At 46.8% G+C, this 21,943-nt stretch overlaps 1 protein-coding gene across 1 annotated transcript in view; it reads left to right on the plus strand.

The window, feature by feature from the left end:
* Positions 1 to 2,756: 2,756 nt before the first annotated feature.
* Positions 2,757 to 21,943, plus strand: part of ca14 (carbonic anhydrase XIV) — a gene marked incomplete at both ends in the record, with an annotated part of 44,996 nt that continues 25,809 nt past the window's right edge. Inside the window, one exon of the mRNA XM_084336759.1 lies at positions 2,757 to 2,781. Within this exon, the coding sequence (XP_084192885.1) occupies positions 2,757 to 2,781 (25 nt within the window). The remainder of the gene's footprint in view (positions 2,782 to 21,943) is intronic.

The following is a 21,943-nucleotide window of genomic DNA, read 5'->3' on the forward strand; positions in this document are numbered from 1 at the left end:
GCAGTAACAGACAGACTCCTTCACGTTCTGTGTAACCATATATAACTCCAGATCAATGCGCATGCCTTAGAACTATCCCTGCATATCTTATATACTTCCGTATATGACATCTCCCCTTTTCAGCATGTTATCTCTAACATCATAGGAACATTCCAAATGAAAAGTACTATAGGCTGAACATACCTTTTTAACTTAAATCTGAGACATCATCACACATTCTGGTCTCTGTCTAAAACAATGAACTGTTTAAGCTTCCAAGTGTTATTATTATTATTAAATCACCAACCAACATTTCAACATCCAATACAACATTCCTTTTTTTTTTTTTTTTTTTTTTTTTTATAAACATTGTACCCAAAACTCTGCACAGTCCATTTTACCCGACCGATCTACAGGTCAAGTCTCTTGACTGGCTTACTCAGTCGTCCCGATCGGGTCACCGTTTGACCAGACAACGGGGTTGTAGGTGTAGCTGTAGCCACACTCTGACTGGCAGGAACAGTCTCTAACAAGGTGTGTCTGTCAGAGTGGGAGTCTGTCCCTGCGCACTCACCAGGCGTTGCTGGGGTTGGCTGCATCGCAGGCACTGGTTGGAGGTGGCGGCGGTTACGCCGCAGCTCTGTTCCTTGCTGTGTCTGGATGACGAAGGATCTCGGGGTGCTGCTCTCGCTGGAGATCACTGCTGGCAAGGACCACTTCTTGTCATGGTCCAGCTTGGAGAGTACAACGTCTCCTGGTCGCAGGGCGGGTAGGGCCCTGGCCCCATGACGGCGGTTGAAGTAGAAGGCCTGTTTAGCTTTTTCCTTCTGATCCTTCTCTCGCACAGGCTCAGCTGCCTTGCTGGGCCATTTTGGGGTGAGGTTTTTCTCAAGAGTGGGGAGGGTGGTTCTGAGTTTCCTCCCCATCAAGAGCTCCGCTGGGCTGTAGCCTGTGGAGGAGCACGGAGTAGACCTATAGCTCAGTAGAGCCATAGCTGGGTCATCTTGCTTGAGGATTTTCTTTGCCGTCTGCACGGCTCTCTCTGCGTGCCCGTTGCCTTGCGGGTGATGAGGGCTGGACGTGTAGTGTTTGAAGTCCAGTTGCCTAGCCAGCTCCTTGAACTCCATACTTGCAAACTGGGGTCCATTGTCACTCACCACTTCCTCAGGAATTCCGAATCTCGCGAACACGGCCTTCAGCCTCTGAATGACTTATGTACTGGTTGTGGAAGACAGGTGGAGTATCTCGATGAACCTAGAGTAATAATCTGATATTACTAGGTAGTTGTTGTGCTTGTACTCACAGAGGTCCATGGCGATCCTCTTCCAGGGTCGCTCTGGGAGTGGCGTGGAGAGGAGAGGCTCTTTTTGTTGAGTTCTTTTCAGTTCACAGCACACCTGGCACGACGCCACAAGCTGGCTTAACTCTGTGGAGAGACCAGGCCACCATACTGAGGAACTCGCTCTCTCCCTACATTTCACTAGGCCCTGGTGCCCTTCGTGGATTCTCTGAAGGATCTCTCCTCTCATCTGTCTCGGCATGACAATCCTGTTCCCTCTTAGGACAAGTCCATTTAGCTCTGACAGCTCTGATTTCACTGGGCCATAGGGTCTCGCCTCGATAGGCACCTCGGACAGGTGTTCAGGTCATCCCTTTTTTATGAGTCTGGCGACTGACAACAGTTCGGCGTCAGCTGCTGTGGCCGCTCTGATCTCGTCCATCTTGCTTGTGGACGCTGGGATCCCCTCCATTACACTAGCCACATAGCATGCCACCTCACGCTGTGTGTCCAAGTCTGCATCTGTGTTGGCCATTGGGCTGCGTGAGTATCTGCGACAACCAGAGTCTTTCCAGGAGCATACTCTGCCACCGCGTTGAACCTCATGAGCCTCATGAGGAGTCGCTGGCATCGGAGAGGCACATTGTCCAGGCTGCGAGTGTTAATGAGAGGTACAAGGGGCTTGTGGTCAGTTATTAGCTTGAACTGGCCCAGTCCACTGAGGTACCGGTCGAACCTTCTCGCACGCCCACACGCCCGCCAGACCTTCTTTTTCAATCTGGGCGTATCGCGTTTCTGCTTCGGTGAGGCGTCTTGAGCAGTACGCCACAGGTTTCCACTGCTCGCCATGAAGTTGAAGTAGCACGCCCCCTAACCCGTAACTGCTTTCGTCGGCAGACACGGCGGTGGGCTTGCTCACGTCGTAGAAGGCGAGTACTGGTGCTGTGGTCAACAGCTCTTTGATCCTCTGAAAAGCTGTTTGCTGGGCATGGTTCCATGTCCATGCATTCTTGTGCTTCAGGAGCTCATACAGCGGTTGTCCTACTGTTGAGAGGTCTGGGACGTACCTGCCGAGATAATTCACCATTCCCAGCACCCTCCTCAGCTCCTGCACATCTGTTGGCGGCGCTCTTTTTCTGTGGCCCCGTAGACGAGAATGTCGTCCATGAAGATCTCGACGCCCTCTAACCCGTCCAGGGTCTCCATCATCTTCCTCTGGAAGATTTCCGGCGAGCTTGTGATCCCGAATGGCAGTCGCTTGAAGTTGAACCTGCCAAACGGCGTGATGAAGGTGGTGAGCTTACAGCTGTCTGGGTGCAACGGGATTTGGAAGAATCCACTGGCGGCATCGAGTGACGTGAAGACTGTGGCCCCGCTTAGCTTTGCTGTGATCTCGTCGGTAGTGGGCAGGGTGTACTGTTCTCTTTTAACAACCTCGTTCAGCCTCTTGAGATCCACACAGATGCGGGCTTTGCCTGTGCTCTTCAGGACCGGCACCATGGGTGCACAGTGCACACCAATCGGTAGGCTGTGTCACCTTCTCAATGATGCCATTCCTCTCCATCCTTTGGAGCTCCGCCTTGACCTTCTGCAGCATAGGGAGAGGTACATGTCGCGCTGTGTATACCGCGTACGGCTGGGCGCCATCTTTCAGCAGTATTCTTACTGGTTCAGTTTGTAATGTCCCATGCTCCCCGTATGCCTGCAAATGTTCATTTTTCCCGCTGCTGCTCACCGTTTCCTCCACTCTTCTCACTAAATTCATTTTCACTGACATTGGCCTGCTGAGTAGGTTGTTTACTGTAGGCCCCCGGATGACATAAGCTGTGAGTGGGTGTGTCTTACCCTTGTAGGTCAAAGTGCTCTGGATCTGTCCTATGCAATGCAGCTCGCCACCTGGGCTGTCCAGTGGTATTTCCGCAGGCTCCAGCGGTCTGTTTGGCATGAGTGAGTGGTAGGTCTCCTCGCGAATGATGCTCACATCCGCCCCAGTGTCGATTTTAAACTTGACCGGTGTGGAGCCCATCAACACCTTGACGGCCCACCTCTTTGGCGACCCACCTGCTTTACTCACTTCCCCCATGTAGTACCCATCTTCTGACCCAGAGTCCTGCTGTTGTTGCTGCACTTCTTTTTGTTCTCTGACCTCACGTACTGCTTTCCTATTTCTACACACTTTGCTCCAGTGCCCTACTTTGCCGCAGGTATTACATGTGGACTTTTTAGCTGGACAGTTCTCATCTCTACTGTGCCACGCTCTCCCACATTGTCTACATTGTCCTCTGTCGCCCCCTTGTGGCTTACCCTGGCGGCCATTTCCTTTGTAGCGCTTGTTGTGAGTCACATCTTGTATCGCCCCGCCTCCGGCTGTCTCTCCTTGCATGCTGATCTGCGCCGCAACCTCTTCAGACTGCCTGACAGTCTCTATGGTCAGCGCGAGTGTCAGATCTCTCGTCGTCTGCAACTTACGGGAGACTTCTTTGTCGAGGACTCCAACGACGATTCTGTAACGGATGTTCTCATCCTTGCTCGCGCCGAAATCACAATGCACAGCCAGTTCATACAAAGCCCTAATAAAAGTCTCTGCTTTTTCTCCTGCTCTCTGTACCACTACCCGTTGATGTAAACATGCTCGTTCGTGTATGACGTTCCGTCGCGGTACAAAGTAGTCATCGAACTTCACTAGCACTCTTCTAAAGTAATTTTGATGTGCTACTACTTCAAATTCAAACGAACGGAATATATTCTCTGACTCGCTTCCCATAGCATATATCAGACTGCTAACCTGCACGGTACCCTCTTCCTTATCCAACTTGGTAGCCGTTCTGAATCTCACAAAACGCTGCTTCCATTCGGGCCATTCTCCTGGTTTGTCGAAAGGAAAACTCGCCGGCGGTTGACATTTTGCCATTTTTGTCTACTTTACTTCTGACACCATGTAGAATGATCGTCTGGAGGCTATGACTTGGTGCAAGCTCGTTTATTGACAACTTCAGCAGTGGCGGCTCGCCACTAGGGGCGCTTGGGCGCCGCCCCCCCTCAGGCCCCTGGTTATATGAGAGAAGAACAAGAAAAATAATTTTTTTGTTTTTTGTTTTATAGCCCTATAAATAATATAAACATGTTTAAAATGAATAATATTTACTCATTTTAAGTATGTTTGTGTTTCCAATGCACAATATAACGTTAATATATAAAATAAAAAATACTCGTTTTCCTGAACAGGAAGTGACTAACTTTTTTTAATTTTTAAATTTTTTTGTATTTCTCGGCCCGGGCTAGACGCAATAGCGCTCTGAGTGCGCATCACTGTTTGATCGCTGTATCCGTCGCAGCCAATCAGTGCGTAACGCGCTGTGCGTTGAAATATGACTATTATGTTGGAACCCGGGCGCGATTTGAAGCGGTCTAGGCAGCAGCGTCAAGAATTTCCTTAGCCGCATTTCGCGGAGACGCTCTCTGATTGGCCGACGCCAGTATTTTTTTCCGTAGCAGCATTTCGCGGAGACGCTCTCTGATTGGCCGACGCCACTTTTCTATGTTCCAATTTTAGGTTTTCTAGCTTGGTAAAGATAGTTGTGTTGTTGTGAGATCAGATGCAGCTATTTGTCTTAGAGCGTGACTGCAAGTTCTTTCGACGGTTAAGCTTAGGCACTCTTTCAAAGTTGGTTAAGGTTAGAGTTTGTCTTAGAGCATGGCGATAGAACGCCAGGTAGTTTGCAGTCTGTTCGACCCGGAAATGGACAAAGAAATCAAGTACTGTCTTGTTGTGGTGCTAACAGCTAACAAGCTATATGGCGGATGCAGTCTGGACAGTGGACAGTGGTCTGGATATACATCATCAACAGCGGATTATACACTTTATCAAGCCCACCACGTTTCAATTAAACAAAGTGAGTTTATGCTGTTGTGTTGTGAGATGCAGCTATTTGTTGTTATCTCACACAGTACTTGTTGGCTATAAGCTATATATGGATGCAGTGTGGAGAGACATGCACAATGGACAATGGAGTGGATATACTTTATCAAGCCCTGCTGCCTGCTCTGCTGTCAACTTTTTTTTTTTTTTTTATATATTTTTATTTTACATTTTTCAGAACATTGTACAAACATGACAAACAGTATACCAACATGACATTACAGACACACTCAGACAGTGAAAGTAAAAAGATACATTAAAGAAAAAAAAACAATAACACATTTTTCACATTTGATATTACAACACGGTTACCAGCCATACATGACTGAGAAATATTGTGTTTGGTTTGGGGTCCCTCATAGGGGCTGTGAGATCAGACGGGCGAATCAGCTGCCGCCTCTAGCCTCATCGAGGTAGGCTAAGAACGGGTCCCAGATTTTTGAAAACCTTTTAAGTGAATCGGTTCTCAGGAACCTTAGTCTCTCCATCCGTATGACAGAGGTCATGTCCGCCATCCACAGTTGGAAAGAAGGTGCTGAGGAGGACTTCCACTCCATCAGTATTTGTTTTTTAGCAACCGTTGTCCCCAGTGTCAAAGATTGTTGTACAGCTGTAGGAAAGCTCAGAGAGGACTCAGAGCAGCCGAAAATGGCGAGCTCTGCCCCCGGCTGTATAGTTATCTTGTAGGCCTTAGAGTACCAGTCAAATATTTTGGCCCAGAATCCTGTTAGTGAAGGGCAAAACCAGAAGGCATGAGAAAGTGTACCCTCTGATACCTGGCACCTGTCGCACAGAGGTGAAACAGAGGGGTAGATCTTGTGCAATCTATGCTTGGAGTAGTGGAGACGATGCACAACTTTAAATTGGATCAGCTGGTGTCTACTATTGACTGAGCCAAGTTGTACTATAGACAGACTCCTATCCCATATAATATCAGATAGATCAATACCGAGTTCCTCCTGCCATTGTTCTTTAATCTTCTCAGTAGAGGCCATATTACAGTTGTCAAACAGACACACAAACCTAGAGATGAGGTGCTTGGAGTGGGGAGGGCTCAGCAATATATCAAAGAAAGAATGTTCAATTGGGAGCTCTTCGAAAGCCTGAACTTTGGATCTAACATAATTTCTGACTTGTAAAAATCTGAGCCAGTTGGTGCCGGGCAACTCAAACTTCCTCTTTAGTAGATCGAAGGATGCAAAGTGACCGCCTATGTATAAGTCCTTAATGGAAGCTAGCCCCTTCCCACTCCAGGCAAGGTAGCCCCTGTCTGTCCATGGAGCCAAAAAAGTGTGATTAAAACAGATTGGTGCATGGATAGAAACATCTGGTAGGCTCAAAGCACCCCTGATTTGATTTAAAATTCTGACAGAGTTTTCCACGACAAAACTTAGTTTCAAGCTTCTTAAGATCCCGGGTACCCCTGGTTTGACAAATAGCATAGCTGGCAAGGATGAGTTAATAAGGGAGTTAGCCTCCATTCTCAGCCACAAGGGGGCCCCAGGAGTCAATTCACCTGTTGTCCCCTGCCGCCAGTACATCAGAGCCCTTACATTGGCAGCCCAGTAGTAGTGCCTAAATACTGGCAAGGCCAGCCCTCCCTCAGATTTAGGTTTTTGCAAGTGCATTTTTGAGATTCTGTGATTCTTATAATTCCAGATGTAAGACAGAATTACAGAGTCCAGTTCCTTGAAAAAAGACTTTGTGAGAAAGATGGGAAGATTTTGACAAAGGTATAGGAATCTGGGGAGAGAGACCATCTTGACAGAGTTTATGCGGCCTATCATGGAGAGGGGTAGCACTTTCCAATTTTCAATGCATTGTTTTAGCCTTGAAACATAGTCGGCAAAGTTCAATTTAAATATTAATTTAGGATCTTTGGGTATGGTCAGACCAAGATAGGTGAGGCGATCTTTTGCCAATTTGAATGGGAGATTTTCCAGGAAACCGGGAGTGAAGGTGTCAGAAAGAGGCATAAAGTCACTCTTTGTCCAGTTAATTGTGTATCCGGATAGCTCACCGAAAGAGGTAATTAATTCTAAAAGAGGGGGAATCGATATCTCTGAATTGTGTAGGTATAATATTACATCGTCAGCATACAAGCTGATGCGTGTCTCGACGCCTCCAACTTTCAAGCCTACAAGACTTGGGTGACTGCGTATTTTTAGGGCAAGGGGTTCGAGCGCAACGGCGAAAAGCGCCGGCGAAAGAGGGCAACCCTGCTGGACAGAACGGAGCAGTGGAAACCTGGTTGACTTCTCCCCGTTGGTTATAACTGAACATGTTGGACTGGCATATATGAGTTTTACCCAGGATATAAATGTATCACCAAACCCGAATCTATGCAGTGACTCAAACATATAAGGCCACTCAACCTGATCGAACGCCTTCTGTGCGTCAAGTGATAAAATCGCAGCACCCCTGGTCCGACTATGACCAGCATACATGGTGTTGAGGAGGCGTCTGACATTGAAGAAGGAAAATCTATTCGGAATGCTCTGCTGTCAACTTAACAACAACAACAAGCCAAGGTAGATTTGCAATATCGCTCTCTCTCTCTCTCTCTCGCTCGCTCTCTCTGTCTCTCTCGCTCTCTCTCTCCCTCTCTCTCTCTCTCTCTCTCTCCCTCTCTCTCTCCCTCTCTCTCTCTCTCTCTCTCTCTCTCTCTCTCTCTCTCTCTCTCTCTCTCTCTCTCTCTCTCTTGCTCTCTCTCTCTCTCTCTCTCTCTCTCTCTCTCTCTCTCTCTCTCTCTCTCTCTCTCTCTCTCTCTCTCTCTCTCCCTCTCTCTCTCTCTCTCTGCCTATATGCGTGTGTTTGGAGACGGAGCGAGTTTGTTTCTAACGTTTCTATTTATATATTGTTTCAAGTTGTGAATTAGACTGTACTTTATTTGGCCAATGCGTGGTACATGTTTGGTATAGCGCCCCCTAGCGCCCCATCTGGAGAATAATCCAGGAGCCGCTACTGAACTTCAGTATGCAGTAACAACAGACCCGGCGCCATGCCCACCCTGGTAAAAAAAAGATTTTTTTTTTTTTTGTCAAAGTCAAGTTTCAAGTTTCAAGTTTCTTTAATAGTTGTCATACAGAAGTACAGAATACTTTCATACAAAATGCTTCTTACTGTTACGCTCCAGAGACTGTGCTAGACAAGATAGTATCAAATAACATAGTATTAGGGATGTCCGATATTATCGGCCGACCGATATTATCGGCCGATATCGGCAGTAAAATGTGATATCGGAAAATATCGGTATCGGTTTAAAAAAAAGAAAAAAACAATAACAATATTTGTTATATATATATCCAGTGAAATGATTAGTTACCTGAAATTATTCAGTTTTTGGGGGGGGGGGGGGGAACCCTGCATATATCGGTATCGGTTGATATCGGTTGATATCGGTATCGGAAATTAAGAGTTGGACAATATCGGAATATCGGTATCGGTAAAAAAGCCAATATCGAGCATCCCTACATAGTATAGCATGTAAATTAGAAGTAGAAAATGAAGTCCCAGTGTTCAGTATAGACATATGTACAATGTTCGATGCAGAATAGACGTAACTGAGTTACCATATAATATACAATACTATGCAGTGTACTAATGTACAATACTATATAGTGCAAAGCAGAAATGGGATGAGGTACAATTTAGGTACAATTTACAGTAAGGTGTACGAGTTGTAGTGCAATCCTTCATCAATAAATATAAAGTGTGGGGAGTGGGTGCTACAGTGTGTTTGTTTAAAGTGAGTGTGTGCTATAAAGTGTGGGGAGTGGGTGCTACAGTGTGTTTGTTTAAAGTGAGTGTGTGCGTGTGGATGTGTGTGCTATGTGCGTTTGATGGTTGTTGTTGTGTAGTGTTCATTGTTCGTTGAGCAGCCTGATGGCCTGGGGATAGAAGCTTCTTCTGAGTCTTTCTGTGCTCGCCTTGAGACTCCGGTATCGCTTGCCTGACCGCAGCAGTTCAAAGAGGCAGTTGTTCGGGTGACTGGAGTCTTTAATGATTCTCTTAGCCTTGCCCCTGCACCGCTTGTTGTAAATGTTCTGGAGGGTGGGGAGCCCCCCTCCAATTGTGCGTTCGGCTGAACGTGTCACTCTTTGTAGTCTGCTTCGGTCTTGTGCAGTGCTATTCCCAAACCAGGAGGTGATGTTGCCAGTCAGGATGCTCTCTATTGTACATGAGTAGAAGTTCTTAAGGATCTTCTGACTGACTTGGAACTTCCTTAGGCGCCTGAGGAAGTAGAGGCGTTGTCGTGCCTTCTTCACAACACTGTCAATGTGTGTGGTCCATGTCAAGTCCTCGGATATGTAGGCTCCGAGGTACTTAAAGCTGTTGACTCTCTCAACCGGTGCCCCGTCGATGCTGAGGGGGCTGTAGTCCTTGACCCCCGACCTCCTGAAGTCCACAATCATCTCCTTTGTTTTGCTGACGTTCAGGGAGAGGCTGTTTTCCTGGCACCATCCCGCCAGGACCTTGACCTCTTCCAGGTAGGCCCTCTCGTCGTTGGCAGAGATCAGGCCCACCACCACTGTGTCGTCAGCAAATTTGATGATTGTGTTGCTACTCCGCTGAGCCACACAGTCGTGTGTGTACAGGGAGTAGAGGAGGGGACTCAGAACACAGCCCTGGGGGGCCCCTATGTTGAGGGTGATGGATGAGGAGGTGCAGTTGCCTGCTCTCACCACCTGGGGTCTGCCCGTCAGGAAGTCCAAGACCCACTGGCAGAGGTCATAGTTCAAGCCCAGGTCCCTGAGCTTGGCTATGAGTTTGGAGGGGACTATGGTATTGAATGCCGAGCTGTAGTCGATGAATAGCATTCTCACATAGTTCCCCTTCCTCTTGTCCAGGTGTGATGCTGCTGTGTGCAGCACATGGGCTATGGCGTCCTCCGTGGACCTGTTGGGGCGGTATGCAAATTGCAGGGGGTCCATGTTGATGGGGAGGGAGGAGCAGATGTAGCCCTTTACTAGCTTCTCAAAGCACTTCATGGCTATGGAGGTGAGAGCTACAGGGCGGTAGTCGTTGAGGCAAGCAGGCTTGGATTTTTTGGGTACAGGGATAATAGTGGACTTCTTCAGGCAGGTGGGGATGACAGCCTGTTCTACCTGTGAATACCGGGGCCAGTTGGTCGGCACAGACTTTTAGGACGCGGCCGGGGATGCCGTCCGGTCCTGCTGCCTTCCTGATATTCACTTTTTTAAAGGTCCGCCTCACCTCATGCTCTGTTACCCTGAACACTGAGTCTCCATCAGCAGCAGACCCCCCCCCCCCCCCCCCCATTGCCGTGGCTTGTGGGCTGGTGTTGTTATTACCAGCATCAAACCTCGCAAATCTATCCAAATCCTTAGTCGGGGACAGCCTTAGTGGGCACTGATGTCAACAACAACACTACTGAAGCTAGCACGGCACTCTGTGAGAATTAGTTTTCTACCCTCAAGAACGTCTTTACAGAACATCGCCTTAGTATGCTTCATCGACGCAAGGCCAATTTAATTCAGTTGGCATTTGAGAAGGACTTAACAAAAAAGTTCAGGAATGAGTGGAAGGGCAGTGTTTTAAGAAGATTTCACTCTGTCCCCAAACGCCGCTTGCCGCTCTACTAATGATGGTGAGTAGCCTGTGGAGGAATTTTGTTTGCTTTTTATGCACCTTATTTTTGTCAGTTCAGTTCAGTTTTCAGTGAATTCAGAAGTGTTGAATAAATGGAGACTTTTCAAAGATATAGAATAGAATAGAATATAAAATGTATTATCCTGAGGGAAATTTGACACTGCAAATCACTCAACATTAAACATTTAGACAGAACAAGTCACGAATAAGAATAACAAAACAAATGGCCTAAGAATAGAATAAAATGTAATTGAATACAAATAGAATAAAAGATACAGTAAATAAAAAAATATATACTGAAGTCTACAGTAGGTGTAATATTGCACAGTGCTGTTTAAAAAGTAAGAGTCCAGGAAGATGGTAACTGTCACTCTGTGCTCAGTGATGCAGTGAGGCACAGTGATGCATTGTATAGTCTGATGGCTGTCGGAATGAAGGACTTCCTGTGCCGTTCAGTGCTGCATTTAGGTAGTGTGAGCCTATAACATGCTCCTCCTGTCAGCCAAGTCTGTGTATAGTGGGTGGGAGGGGTTGCTTAGCAAGGTTCCTCCTCTCCGCCACCCTCGCTAGAGTCCAGCTCCACCCCAACCACGCTACTGGCCTTCCTGACCATCTTATCCAGCCTGTTTGTGTCCCCTGCTCTCAGTCCGCTGCCCCAGCAGGTCTGTTATATATATCCGTTCAGTCTGTTTTTGTATAAGTGAATGTTCTTAAGATAGAGAGAAATTAGATTTTTCAATGGCCTCTCTGCTGTTTAGTTCAGCACCGTGGGCAGCGCCAAGCAAGCCACAGCGCCGCTGTCCCAGCTGAAATGTATAAAAGGGAACCTGTTGAGAAACCATTGTGCCCCCCCCGAGAACATTTTATGCCCCCCCACTCATTTGTTTCTGCAGCCTGGTCTGAGTAACAACAGACAGACTCCTTCACGTTCCGTGTAACCATATATAACTCCAGATCAATGCGCATGTGTAACCCAGGGTCCAGATTCATAACTAGCATAGGAACATAAATAGTTAATGTTAGTAGGTAAGAACTTTCTAGACAGTAAAACATTCTAGGCCCAGACTCCCCAAAACCCCATAGGATTGTGATAATGTAGTCCTGGGATAATATGCACAGGGACGTGCATTAGGATAGAAGGGGAGAATGTAACCCAGGGTTCAGATTCATAATTATCAAAGGAACATAAATAGTTCCTGTTTTACCATGAGGTCCCACTTCCTGTATATAGAATGTAAACCAGCGTATGATGTCATGATAGAAGGTTCTGGAACCTTTGTGATGTCATCCTATGATGTCATATAGAACGTTCCGGAACATCTTGGTTTCATATAAATACAGCTAGCTCTCTCTCAGAGCAGCAGTGGGTGGCGATGAGATGGAGGGTTCCCCCTCTTGGGGGGGCCCTCCAAGAGAGGATATGATGTTTGTATTGTGATTGTATGACAAGAGGAGCAGAGAAGAAGGAGACAGAGACGATAGAAATGTGTTTTGAAGATGAGAAGAAGAAGAGGAGTGTAAACTTTCTCAAGTGTGGGCGAAGCAAGAATTGTGGAGGGCAGTAATACGCCACGATGCGTCTACACTGCCGGAAATTCAAATAAGAAGAAGAAGAAGAAGAAGCCAGTTCTCTTTCTCCTCGACCTCCGAACCAGCAACATCACCCAGACGGACCGGACTAACCAACCGACTGGAAGCCGCAAGTCTCCACCAGCATCCCGGAGCAGTCCAGACCACCCATCCCCAAGCGTGCTCAGCTGGATAGATACCCGATGGCGAGCCAACCCCGGAACATTTGATATACCTCCAGACTAATGCCAGCCTGATGTGAATACCCATGATGCTCAACTAGTGCTCAACTATTGCTACACCACTAGTCCGGTAGGATTGAACTGAACGAGGGAGTCGATCCCGTTCATCTTGTGTTATACATTGTATTTTGTATTTGATTTGATTTAACTTGATATATGGATACAGATATTCTCCTATAAGAATTAGAGGGTAAATGCTACCATTGTATGATGTTATAATAGAACCTTCTAGAACATAGAACCTTCTAGACTGTTTGTGGTGACGTCATAATAGAACCTTCTAGATGACATCTCGGTAATAGCCGAATCACTTCCTGTAAAGAAAACGAGTTTAAAGGGCCAATTCACCTAATAAGGTATTTGCATTCCCTGATAAACTAATATAGAGTTACAGATGATAACCTCAGAGACGTCTGAACGAACCCCAATGTGTTGATCCAATCGACCTAGGCCTTGATATCGACCTAACCCTCCCGCAAGGAGAGGTTACTGACCTAATCTAAAAGGGATACTTCAAAGCATAATTTGTACTTTACGTACGTATGTATTATTACTGTTTATCTAGCGCGCTTTTAATTAAAACACCGGTTATTGTTATAACTCTGCCTCTGGTCTACTATTCTTTTAATTGTGCATATTACTCCTTGTCGCATTCGAACCTAGAACTGTGCCCGTGGCAAATAGCTGTTACTGTTATTAACACAAGTGCTACACATGCCTTAGAACTACCCCTGCATATCTTATATACTTCCGTATATGACACTTTGCACTCTGCTTAGATGCCAACATAATTTTGTTGTACTCTGTATTTGTACTTGTGCAATGACAGTACATTGAATCTAATCTAATCTAAATGTGACTAGAGGCTGTGTCCTGAGTTCCTGTACTCATTCCTTTTCTCTTCCTCTATCTCACTACTGCCACCCAGTGTTTAGTCAAAGACATCACTTAATGATGACACATTAAGTTAATAATCAATTCAAACATGAGCTGAATTTGAATGAAACCTAGTCAGCACCTTGCTTCCTTTTTTTTTAATCTTATTTGTTTTTTCCCGTTGTTACTATACACATATATTCATAATTTTTTTCCTAATTTTTATTTACCTTTTCTTTTATATAGCTTCTCTTTCCTTGTACAGTGTCCTTGAGTCTGAGAAAGGCGCTTCTCTCTTCAAATCCAATTTATTATTATTATTATTATTAGTCCCCAACTCGCACACTTATTACAAATCAAGGTATTAGTCTACTTGTGTCCAAAGTTCAGATCCCAACATAGATTAGTGCTATACTCTCATGTCCCCTAGTCATCTCTCTCTCTCTCTCTCTCTCTCCTTCTAGTGTCATCCATTATTTTCAGTGACATACACTGGATGCATTCCCACTCACCTTTTGCTCTCTGCCTCTCAATCTCTCTCATCCCCCCCCCCTCTCTCTCTCTCTCTCTCTCTCCATCTCCACCCACCCCACCCCTAAATCGGTCCCCTCAATGAGATCTACCCCAGTGACCTGTGTGTTGGGAGCCGGCATGTAACATCCACACTCTGGCTGTTTAAATCGAGCTTATAGAGGGTTGGAGCTGCAGCAGGTGGGGATTGGTGGACCCAGTCCCTCTCTCTTGTTCTCTCTCCCTCTCTCCCCCTCTCTCCCTCTCTCTCCCTCTCTCTCTCTCCCTCTCTCCTCTCTGTCTGCCTTCATTCATCTGTGTGTATGGGGGCGAGGAGGGCTGACATGGAATCTGTGGGTCTCCCTCTGCTGCTTCTGTGCTGGCAATGGATAGCTGTCCCTGCAGCCGGTAAGAGCTTTCATTTTCATAGTAATCCGGGTCAAGACAGCCTTTTTGTTTTGCCGGTTTGGTGTTGGTGGTGTAGTAGAGTGTTTTTAGGGTGGTTTTAATGGAAAACAATGGTAGAATTTCTGCAATGTAGATGTTGGATTTGTTGGAAGTGTAACGTGAAGAGTTTATTGCTTACTGATACATATGAAAGTACACAGGATGGTATTTGAAAACGGTGATATTAGAATATTAGGAGTGACACAAGGAATATTGTGTACAGTAAAAGGAATACATTGCTTCAGATGTTGACGGTGAGAACAGCATGTATTGATTCAGCACAGATGCCACAATGAAGACCCATGTCACTTTTGAACGAAGGAAGAACTGGACAAGAGAAGACTTATCAAGTCTTTTCTCTTTCATTATTTTTCAGAGCAAACTGACTGGACCTACACTGGTAAGTGTAACCGACGGTCTATACCGAATGAAAGATCGACCTGACCAACCCTTCTCTTGCATGACTTCAAGGCCGACGGTGTTATTGAACCTGAACGACTTCAGTCACTGTCGGGATCTCTTCAGTAGGACGTTCACCAGAGCTGTACATTCTGCCCTCTGTCTTTCCCCCTCTTTCTCTGTGTCTCCCTCTGTTTTCCTCTCGCTTCCCTCTCTCTTCCCTCTCTGTCTGTGTTAGTTACAGTTGACCAGGCAGGCAGGCAGGCAGGCATGGGAGAAACTGTTACATAGCGACGATGAAGAGAGAGAAGGAGGGAGGACAGGGCTGGGGGGGGCGGAGGACAGAGAGAGAGAGAGAGAGAGAGAGAGAGAGAGAGAGAGAGAGAGGCAGGTGCATGAGGATGGAGGGAGATGGGACGGAGTGAAACAGGAAGATGAAAAAGTAGTGGCCCGTGATTCAGCAGCATTGTTGTAGCACACAATAACCTATGTGTTTATTGTATTGTGAACACACACTAGCTGCCTATCCTGTGGACAATGACATTGTGGGTCTGAATGGGCCTGCGCACACACACACACACACACACACACACACCACCACCACCATCACCACCCCCTTGTATGTATGACACAGTGATGCTACTGTACATGAAGGATGCACGCCACACCAAACTATAAGGACTGTGCCAGGATCGAACTGGTACCGGCGCACGTTATTTTACATAGATACAATACAGAGTCCACTGCACGTTAACTTCGCCGTAATAATGGTGCCCCTCCTCCCCCCTCCCCCCGCCCTCAAGTAATGCAACATCCTTGGTATGTTAAGTGGCATTTAAGTTGTATTCAGGGTATTTGATTTATTTATTATAATTTATTTTTTTAAACACTGTGGAAATGGCTTAGTGTGCTCGGAGTCATTCGCGCACTGGAGTGTGTATAAACGAGCAGGGCCCAGTGTTGTCGTGTGAGCCGTGTTGCGTGGCGGGGCAACATTGCATGCAGTGTTTGCTGATTTGTTTGCCAAAGTAAAAAAAAAAATGGCAGTTGATGACAGCCAATATAGGTCCAGCAGATTGCAGTTTTCATGTAAGATATGGCATGGTGTGAAAGTAAACGGTGCATTTATATAGTGTGCATAATGGTGTGAAAGTCACTCTGACATTCCATTGCTTCTTAGTCATACAGTAGGTGACGCAGCTTTTTGTTTGTGTGTGTTCATAGTTGTGTGTGTGTGTGTGTGTGTGTGTGTGTGTGTGTGTGTGTGTGTGTGTGTGTGTGTGTGTGTGTGTGTGTGTGTGTGTGTGTGTGTGTGTGTGTGTGTGTGTGTGTGTGTGTGTGTGTGTGTGTAGCTTTGTTCCTGGCTGTATTCAGGACAGAGACGGCATGCTACGAACAGCTCAGAGGGTCAGAATATTCGGCCTCTGGTTACCATGGGGACCTCCATGACAACCAATGGTCGGGGCGCGGGACACTCATTTTTGAAGCCGAGTTGTGTTCTGGGAGGGGGAAAAAAGGGGGGGGGGGGGTCAGGGGGGAGTGGTGGTAGGGAGATATCAGCTTGTAGAGCTGCAGACATGCTGGGAGACCAGCGGAGAGTTGGGTGGTGTGAGCGTGCACTGTGTGTGTGTGTGTGTGTGTGACGAGGGGGGATCCTTACAATAGCTGGGGTCTATTATACTGATACCAGAGAGGAGAGTTGGCCTGTTTTGCCACTTGCTCCCACTCATAGTGGAACCGTGTGTGGATCTCTTCTTCTTCATTGGGTGACAGTGGCTCGGCAGGTAGAGCAGTCGTCCGGCAATCCGGAGGTTCCCGGTTCGATTCCCGCTCCTCCTGAGCAGCGCGTTGAAGTGTCCTTGAGCAAGACACTTAACCCCTAACTGCTCCCGATGAGCAGGTTGGCAACTTCCACGGTTGCCTCTGCCGTCTGTGTGAGTGGATAGGTAAAAATGTGAGGAACAAATTGTAAAGCGGTTTGTATAAAAACGCTATATAAATGCAGCCATTTATCATTTAAATTGTTCTGCATTTGCTGCCCTCGTTGTTCTCTTCAGCCCTGCCTTCCTTCTCACTTGTTTCATGACTTCGGTTCAGATTCAGATTATTTCACTCTCTTGCCACTCTCTTTCAGAGTCTCCATTCTAACGGTCTTTTATTGTTCAATCGCACCCACCAGTCTTTTTTTTTACTTTCTTCCTCTCTCCCACCCTGGGTTTCCTTCCTGCTCCGCTCCCCCCCCCCCTCTCTCTCTCCCTCCCTCTTTCATCAACCCCTTTTTGTTCTGCTCCCCGCTGTTCACGTCTGTATGGCTGAAGGCAGGGCATGTCGTGGTTGTTTTCCACACGCGACACGGGGATACTTGGTTCGGTATACTCTGGTAACAGCAGAATACAAATATAGCAATATTCTGCCACCACTGATGAATGGGAGTCATATGGGGCAAACCGATGTGTTTCATAATTCATGGCTGAATCACATTAAATCAAACTAAATCAACAACACTTCCTTTAACGGTGATTTTGCTCCACATTTAAGACATGTTCTGCTTGCAGCTGTGGCATGTTGTTGTTGTTGATGATGTTTAGGCGATTCGCCAACCAGAGAGAACCTGTTACACCTGTTTCTTTGCTCTCAGACCAGCGAAGCATCTGAATTTCACATGAAAAAACAAGACTTATCCATTAACCTGCCTCAGTACCTCTCTCTGCTCATCTGTTTCCTGCTGTGATTAGCAAGCCGACGTCCAGTGGGGGACTATATTTGGAAGTTTGGCACATTTGTGTGTGTATGTGTGTGAGAGAGATATTGTGACTACAGTACATGGTTTTAGGCATGCATGACTTAACACTGACCCATCAACTCTCCCCTACACATACTGTACCATACAGCCTCAAACACATGCAGGCATCTATGCATAGACACACACACACACACACACACACGCATACACGCAGATCCACAATCACACGCAAACACAGACCTGCATGAATGCGTACATGCATACAGATACATATGCACATGCATGCACACACCTTTACCACACACAAACACAATATTAAGTCTGGTTTCTCCCAAAGATGATTTCTGAAATATTTGAGAATGTCAGTTCTCAATTCCAGTATCAATTTGATATTGTACACGGTAAAAAAAAAAAAAAAAATCACAGGAAATTCACTGTATTATTTTACAGATTACCTTTGTTTTTCTACTTTAAGTGTAAATACCATAAAAATACAGTAAATTACCTTTTATCAAAATATTAACCATTAAATAAAGGTTGTAATCTGTAAATGTATTTGATTTTACTGTAATTTGACAGTAAGTATTTGGAAACCATTGATGCCAGACATTTACCGTTTTCTTGCAGCTTTTTTTCTTACAGTGTTATAACACTCCCCACTAGCACCCTGCAATCCAACACGATGAACATAAGTTGGAATATATAACGATATCATTGTCCATATAAGCAGATATTGTAATGTGTATCTTTATCAGAAAACTTGAACGTCGTTATGCGTATGATATATATTTTGCCATATGATCCAGCCCTACTGTGCAAAATTCTTTTTTATCCACTTTTTCTCCTCCTTTTTTGATTTTTCTCCCATCCCAATGTAGCCGTGCCAATTCTCCCCTCCCCTGTCTTGAACGTTGCTCGCATGTGCCCCCCACTGGCCGGTTGTAGGGAGGATAGAAGCCCGTCACATGTCCCCTCTAATACATGTGCAGGCAGCCAGTTGCATCTTTTCACCTGCCAGCGCGGACTCTCATTTGGCGAGGAGTAACGTGTGGGAGGCTCACACTGCCCCCCGCCATTTTCCTGTCTCTGCTGTGCAGGCGCCCCCAACCGACCTGTAGGAGTCGCTGTCCACAACGTCCAGATTACCACCCTTCGACTTCCCACCCGCTAACTCTGCCAATTGAGTTAGTATGACGGCCGGCCCAAGCCGGAGGCAACGCCGACAGCCGGATTCGAACCCGGTGTATCTTGCGTTGGTGACGAGCGCAATGTCCGCTGCGCCACCCAGCCGATCCACTGTGCAACTATTTTGATGTGCAAGAGGCACAAGTATAAATCAAAGTTGAGGCACAATGACTAGGGAGCACCTCTCCCTCCACATATTCAAGTGTCATCGCTTGTTTCTGTCGCCTCGATGTCACCCTCAAGATGGTAAAGTGTGAGGATGGCTGCATGATGGACGAGTCAACCCTCTGCTCTCCAGTCAACCCCATATCATGCCGATAGTGAAATACACCTGCCGGTCCGCTCCGTGTGTCAGTGTCACAAGAAATGGTTACGGTCCGTGAAAAAGGACACGTGCTGGTGCAGTTAAAGGAACACGCCAACTTTTTGGGAAATTATCTTATTTGCCATCTACCCTGGAGTTAGACAAGCAGATAGATGCACACCCTTTTCTTCTCTGTGCATGCATTAGGCGTTAGGGAACAGCCGCAACGTTAGCCTATAGCTTAGCGTCATTCACTGGAAGTCGGTGTGCCAGTGTAGCCTAGTTCCCAACAGTCACGAAATACACTCCAAATACAACTCCGAAACATTCCTGAAAATATGTTGTGACCTGTGTATTTACCACGTAAAAAAAAAGGGAAAAAAGCAGATATATACCGTGAATCTTTTTTGCCGAACCACCGCTGCCTGAGCGCAGGGATTTCATCACCTCAAAAGGTTAGGTTAGCTAGGCTAACGGCTGTTCCCTAAGCCCAATGCATGCACAGAGAAGAAAAGGGTATGTATCTCTGACAATGACGAGAAGGCCTACTGGGAGGAGGTTGATGTCCTGGCACGCTGGTGCCGGGATAACAGCCTACTCCTGTGAACATTGGTAAGACCAAGGAGCTGATCATGGATTTTAGGAGAATACAGCAGGGGACACACACGCCGCTGTGGATAAACGGGGCTATCGTGGACAGGGTGAGCAGTTTTAAGTACCTGGGAGTCCACATCACAGAGGACCTGACATGGACAACACACACAGACACTGTGGTAAAAAAGGCAAAGCAGCGCCTCTATCACCTGAGACAATTAAGGAAGTACAGAGTATCAGGGAAGATACTCCACTCCTTCTACTCCGGGGCTGTGGAGAGCATCCTGACTGGGAACATCACTGTCTGGTTGGAAACGGCACGGCACAGGACAGGAAGGCCCTCCAGAGAGTGGTGCGCTCAGCAGAGCGTACTACGGGTATTGCACTACCACCCCTGCAGGACTTATACAATTCTATTGGATTCTATTATATATTACTATTGTATTATGCACATCGTTGGGGGCAAGACCCGCCGCATTTCATTGTATACTTGTATGCCGTGACAAATAAAACTCTTGACTTGCAAATCCAGAGCCTGCAGAATAATGAAGGACCCTCACCACCCCAACAATAGCCTGTTCAAGCTGCTGCGGTCAGGCAAGCGCCTCCACATACATGCAGCAAGAACAGAGAGACTCAGGCTCAGCTTCTTCCCCCAGGCCATCAGAACACTGAAGACTGATCTCTCCACACACACACACACACACACACACACACGCACGCACGCACGCACGCACGCACGCACGCACGCACGCACGCACGCACGCACGCACGCACGCACGCACACGTACACACGTACACGTACACACGTACACGTACGCACGCACGCACGCACGCACGCACGCACGCACGCACGCACGCACGCACGCACGCACGCACGCACGCACGCACACACACACACACACACACACACACACACACACACACAAGCACACGGCACTCTCTCACACACAAACACACCACAGGTCACTTTAATCACATGAGAAGAGGGAAAGAAAAAAGGTCACTTTAAGAAAATAAAAAAAACATAACTGGATGTTTTTGTATAGTATAGTTAGGATAGCATAGTGACATAGGGTAGAACTGTATATTGTATAGAAGTGTACATAGGACTCATTGTCTTTTGTATTTTATCTTAGTATTTTTATCATGTCTATTTTATTCTATTATTATTATTTGTATTTTGTGCACAATCGAAGCGGGCAAGCGGTAACCGTCTGTAGTGTGGTAGTGAAAGGTTAACCTTCGGTAGTGTGGTAGTGAAAGGGTTAACCTTCGGTAGTGTGGTTGTGAAAGGGTTAACCTTCGGTAGTGTGGTTGTGAAAGGGTTAACCGCCTGTCACGTCGCAGTGAAAGGGTTAACCCTTTTGCAGTGTGGCTGTGAAAGGGTTAACAAGGGTTAGGTCGAGGTAACAGTGTGGTTAAGGTTAGGGTTATAGTTTGGGTGAGGCTGTTGGAAAATTGTGTCTCAGTATAGTGTCAAGGGTGGCACAGCGGACATTGCGCTCCTCACCAACGCAAGAGACACCGGGTTCAAATCCGGCTGTCGGCGTTGCCTCCGGCTTGTGCCGGCCGTCATACTGGCTCAATTGGCAGAGTTAGCGGGTGGAAGTCGATGGGTGGTGATCTGGACGTTGTGGACAGCGACTCCTACAGGTCGGTTGGGGGACGCCTGCACAGCAGAGACAGGAAATAGTGGGGGTAGTGTGAGCCGCCCACACGTTACACATCGCCAATGAGAGTCCACGCTGGCAGGTGAAAAGATGTGACAGGCTGCCTCCTTGTGTACCGGAGGGGACGCCTGTAGCTGTTCCGCAACCGTTCCTATTTCCGGGGTAGGCCTGATTGGCCCCGACAGGCACGTGACCCGCCGCGGCCACGCCCCGAGGCAACGAGGCTGCTGTGGTTCACCTCACTGCCGCTTTCCGCCTTCAACGCCGCCCGCAGCATTAGGAAGGAGTTCGCGGCGCCTTTCACATCGCAGTCATCAGTCATAATAATATCATCAGTCATCTCTAATAATATTAATCACTGTTCAATGTACTAATATACAATACGGCTCACTTTTCCCACCGGAGCTCCGTCGCGGCAGCATTATGTAGCAGTAATCCCCCCATTTTTACCATCGACAAACTAGCTCAATTGGTAACGCTGCTTGGCTGTGGATCCTATCGTCCGTTTGTGACAAGTTCGATTCCCTTACGTTTTTTTTTTTTAACATGCATTGCACTATAGCGTATTGTATATTGTATATTGTATGGTACAATTTACAGTAAGGTGTATG

This window comes from Notolepis coatsorum, assembly GCF_963971535.1.
Source record: "Notolepis coatsorum genome assembly, chromosome: 19".
In the NCBI taxonomy this organism is placed as follows: Eukaryota; Metazoa; Chordata; class Actinopteri; order Aulopiformes; family Paralepididae; genus Notolepis; species Notolepis coatsorum.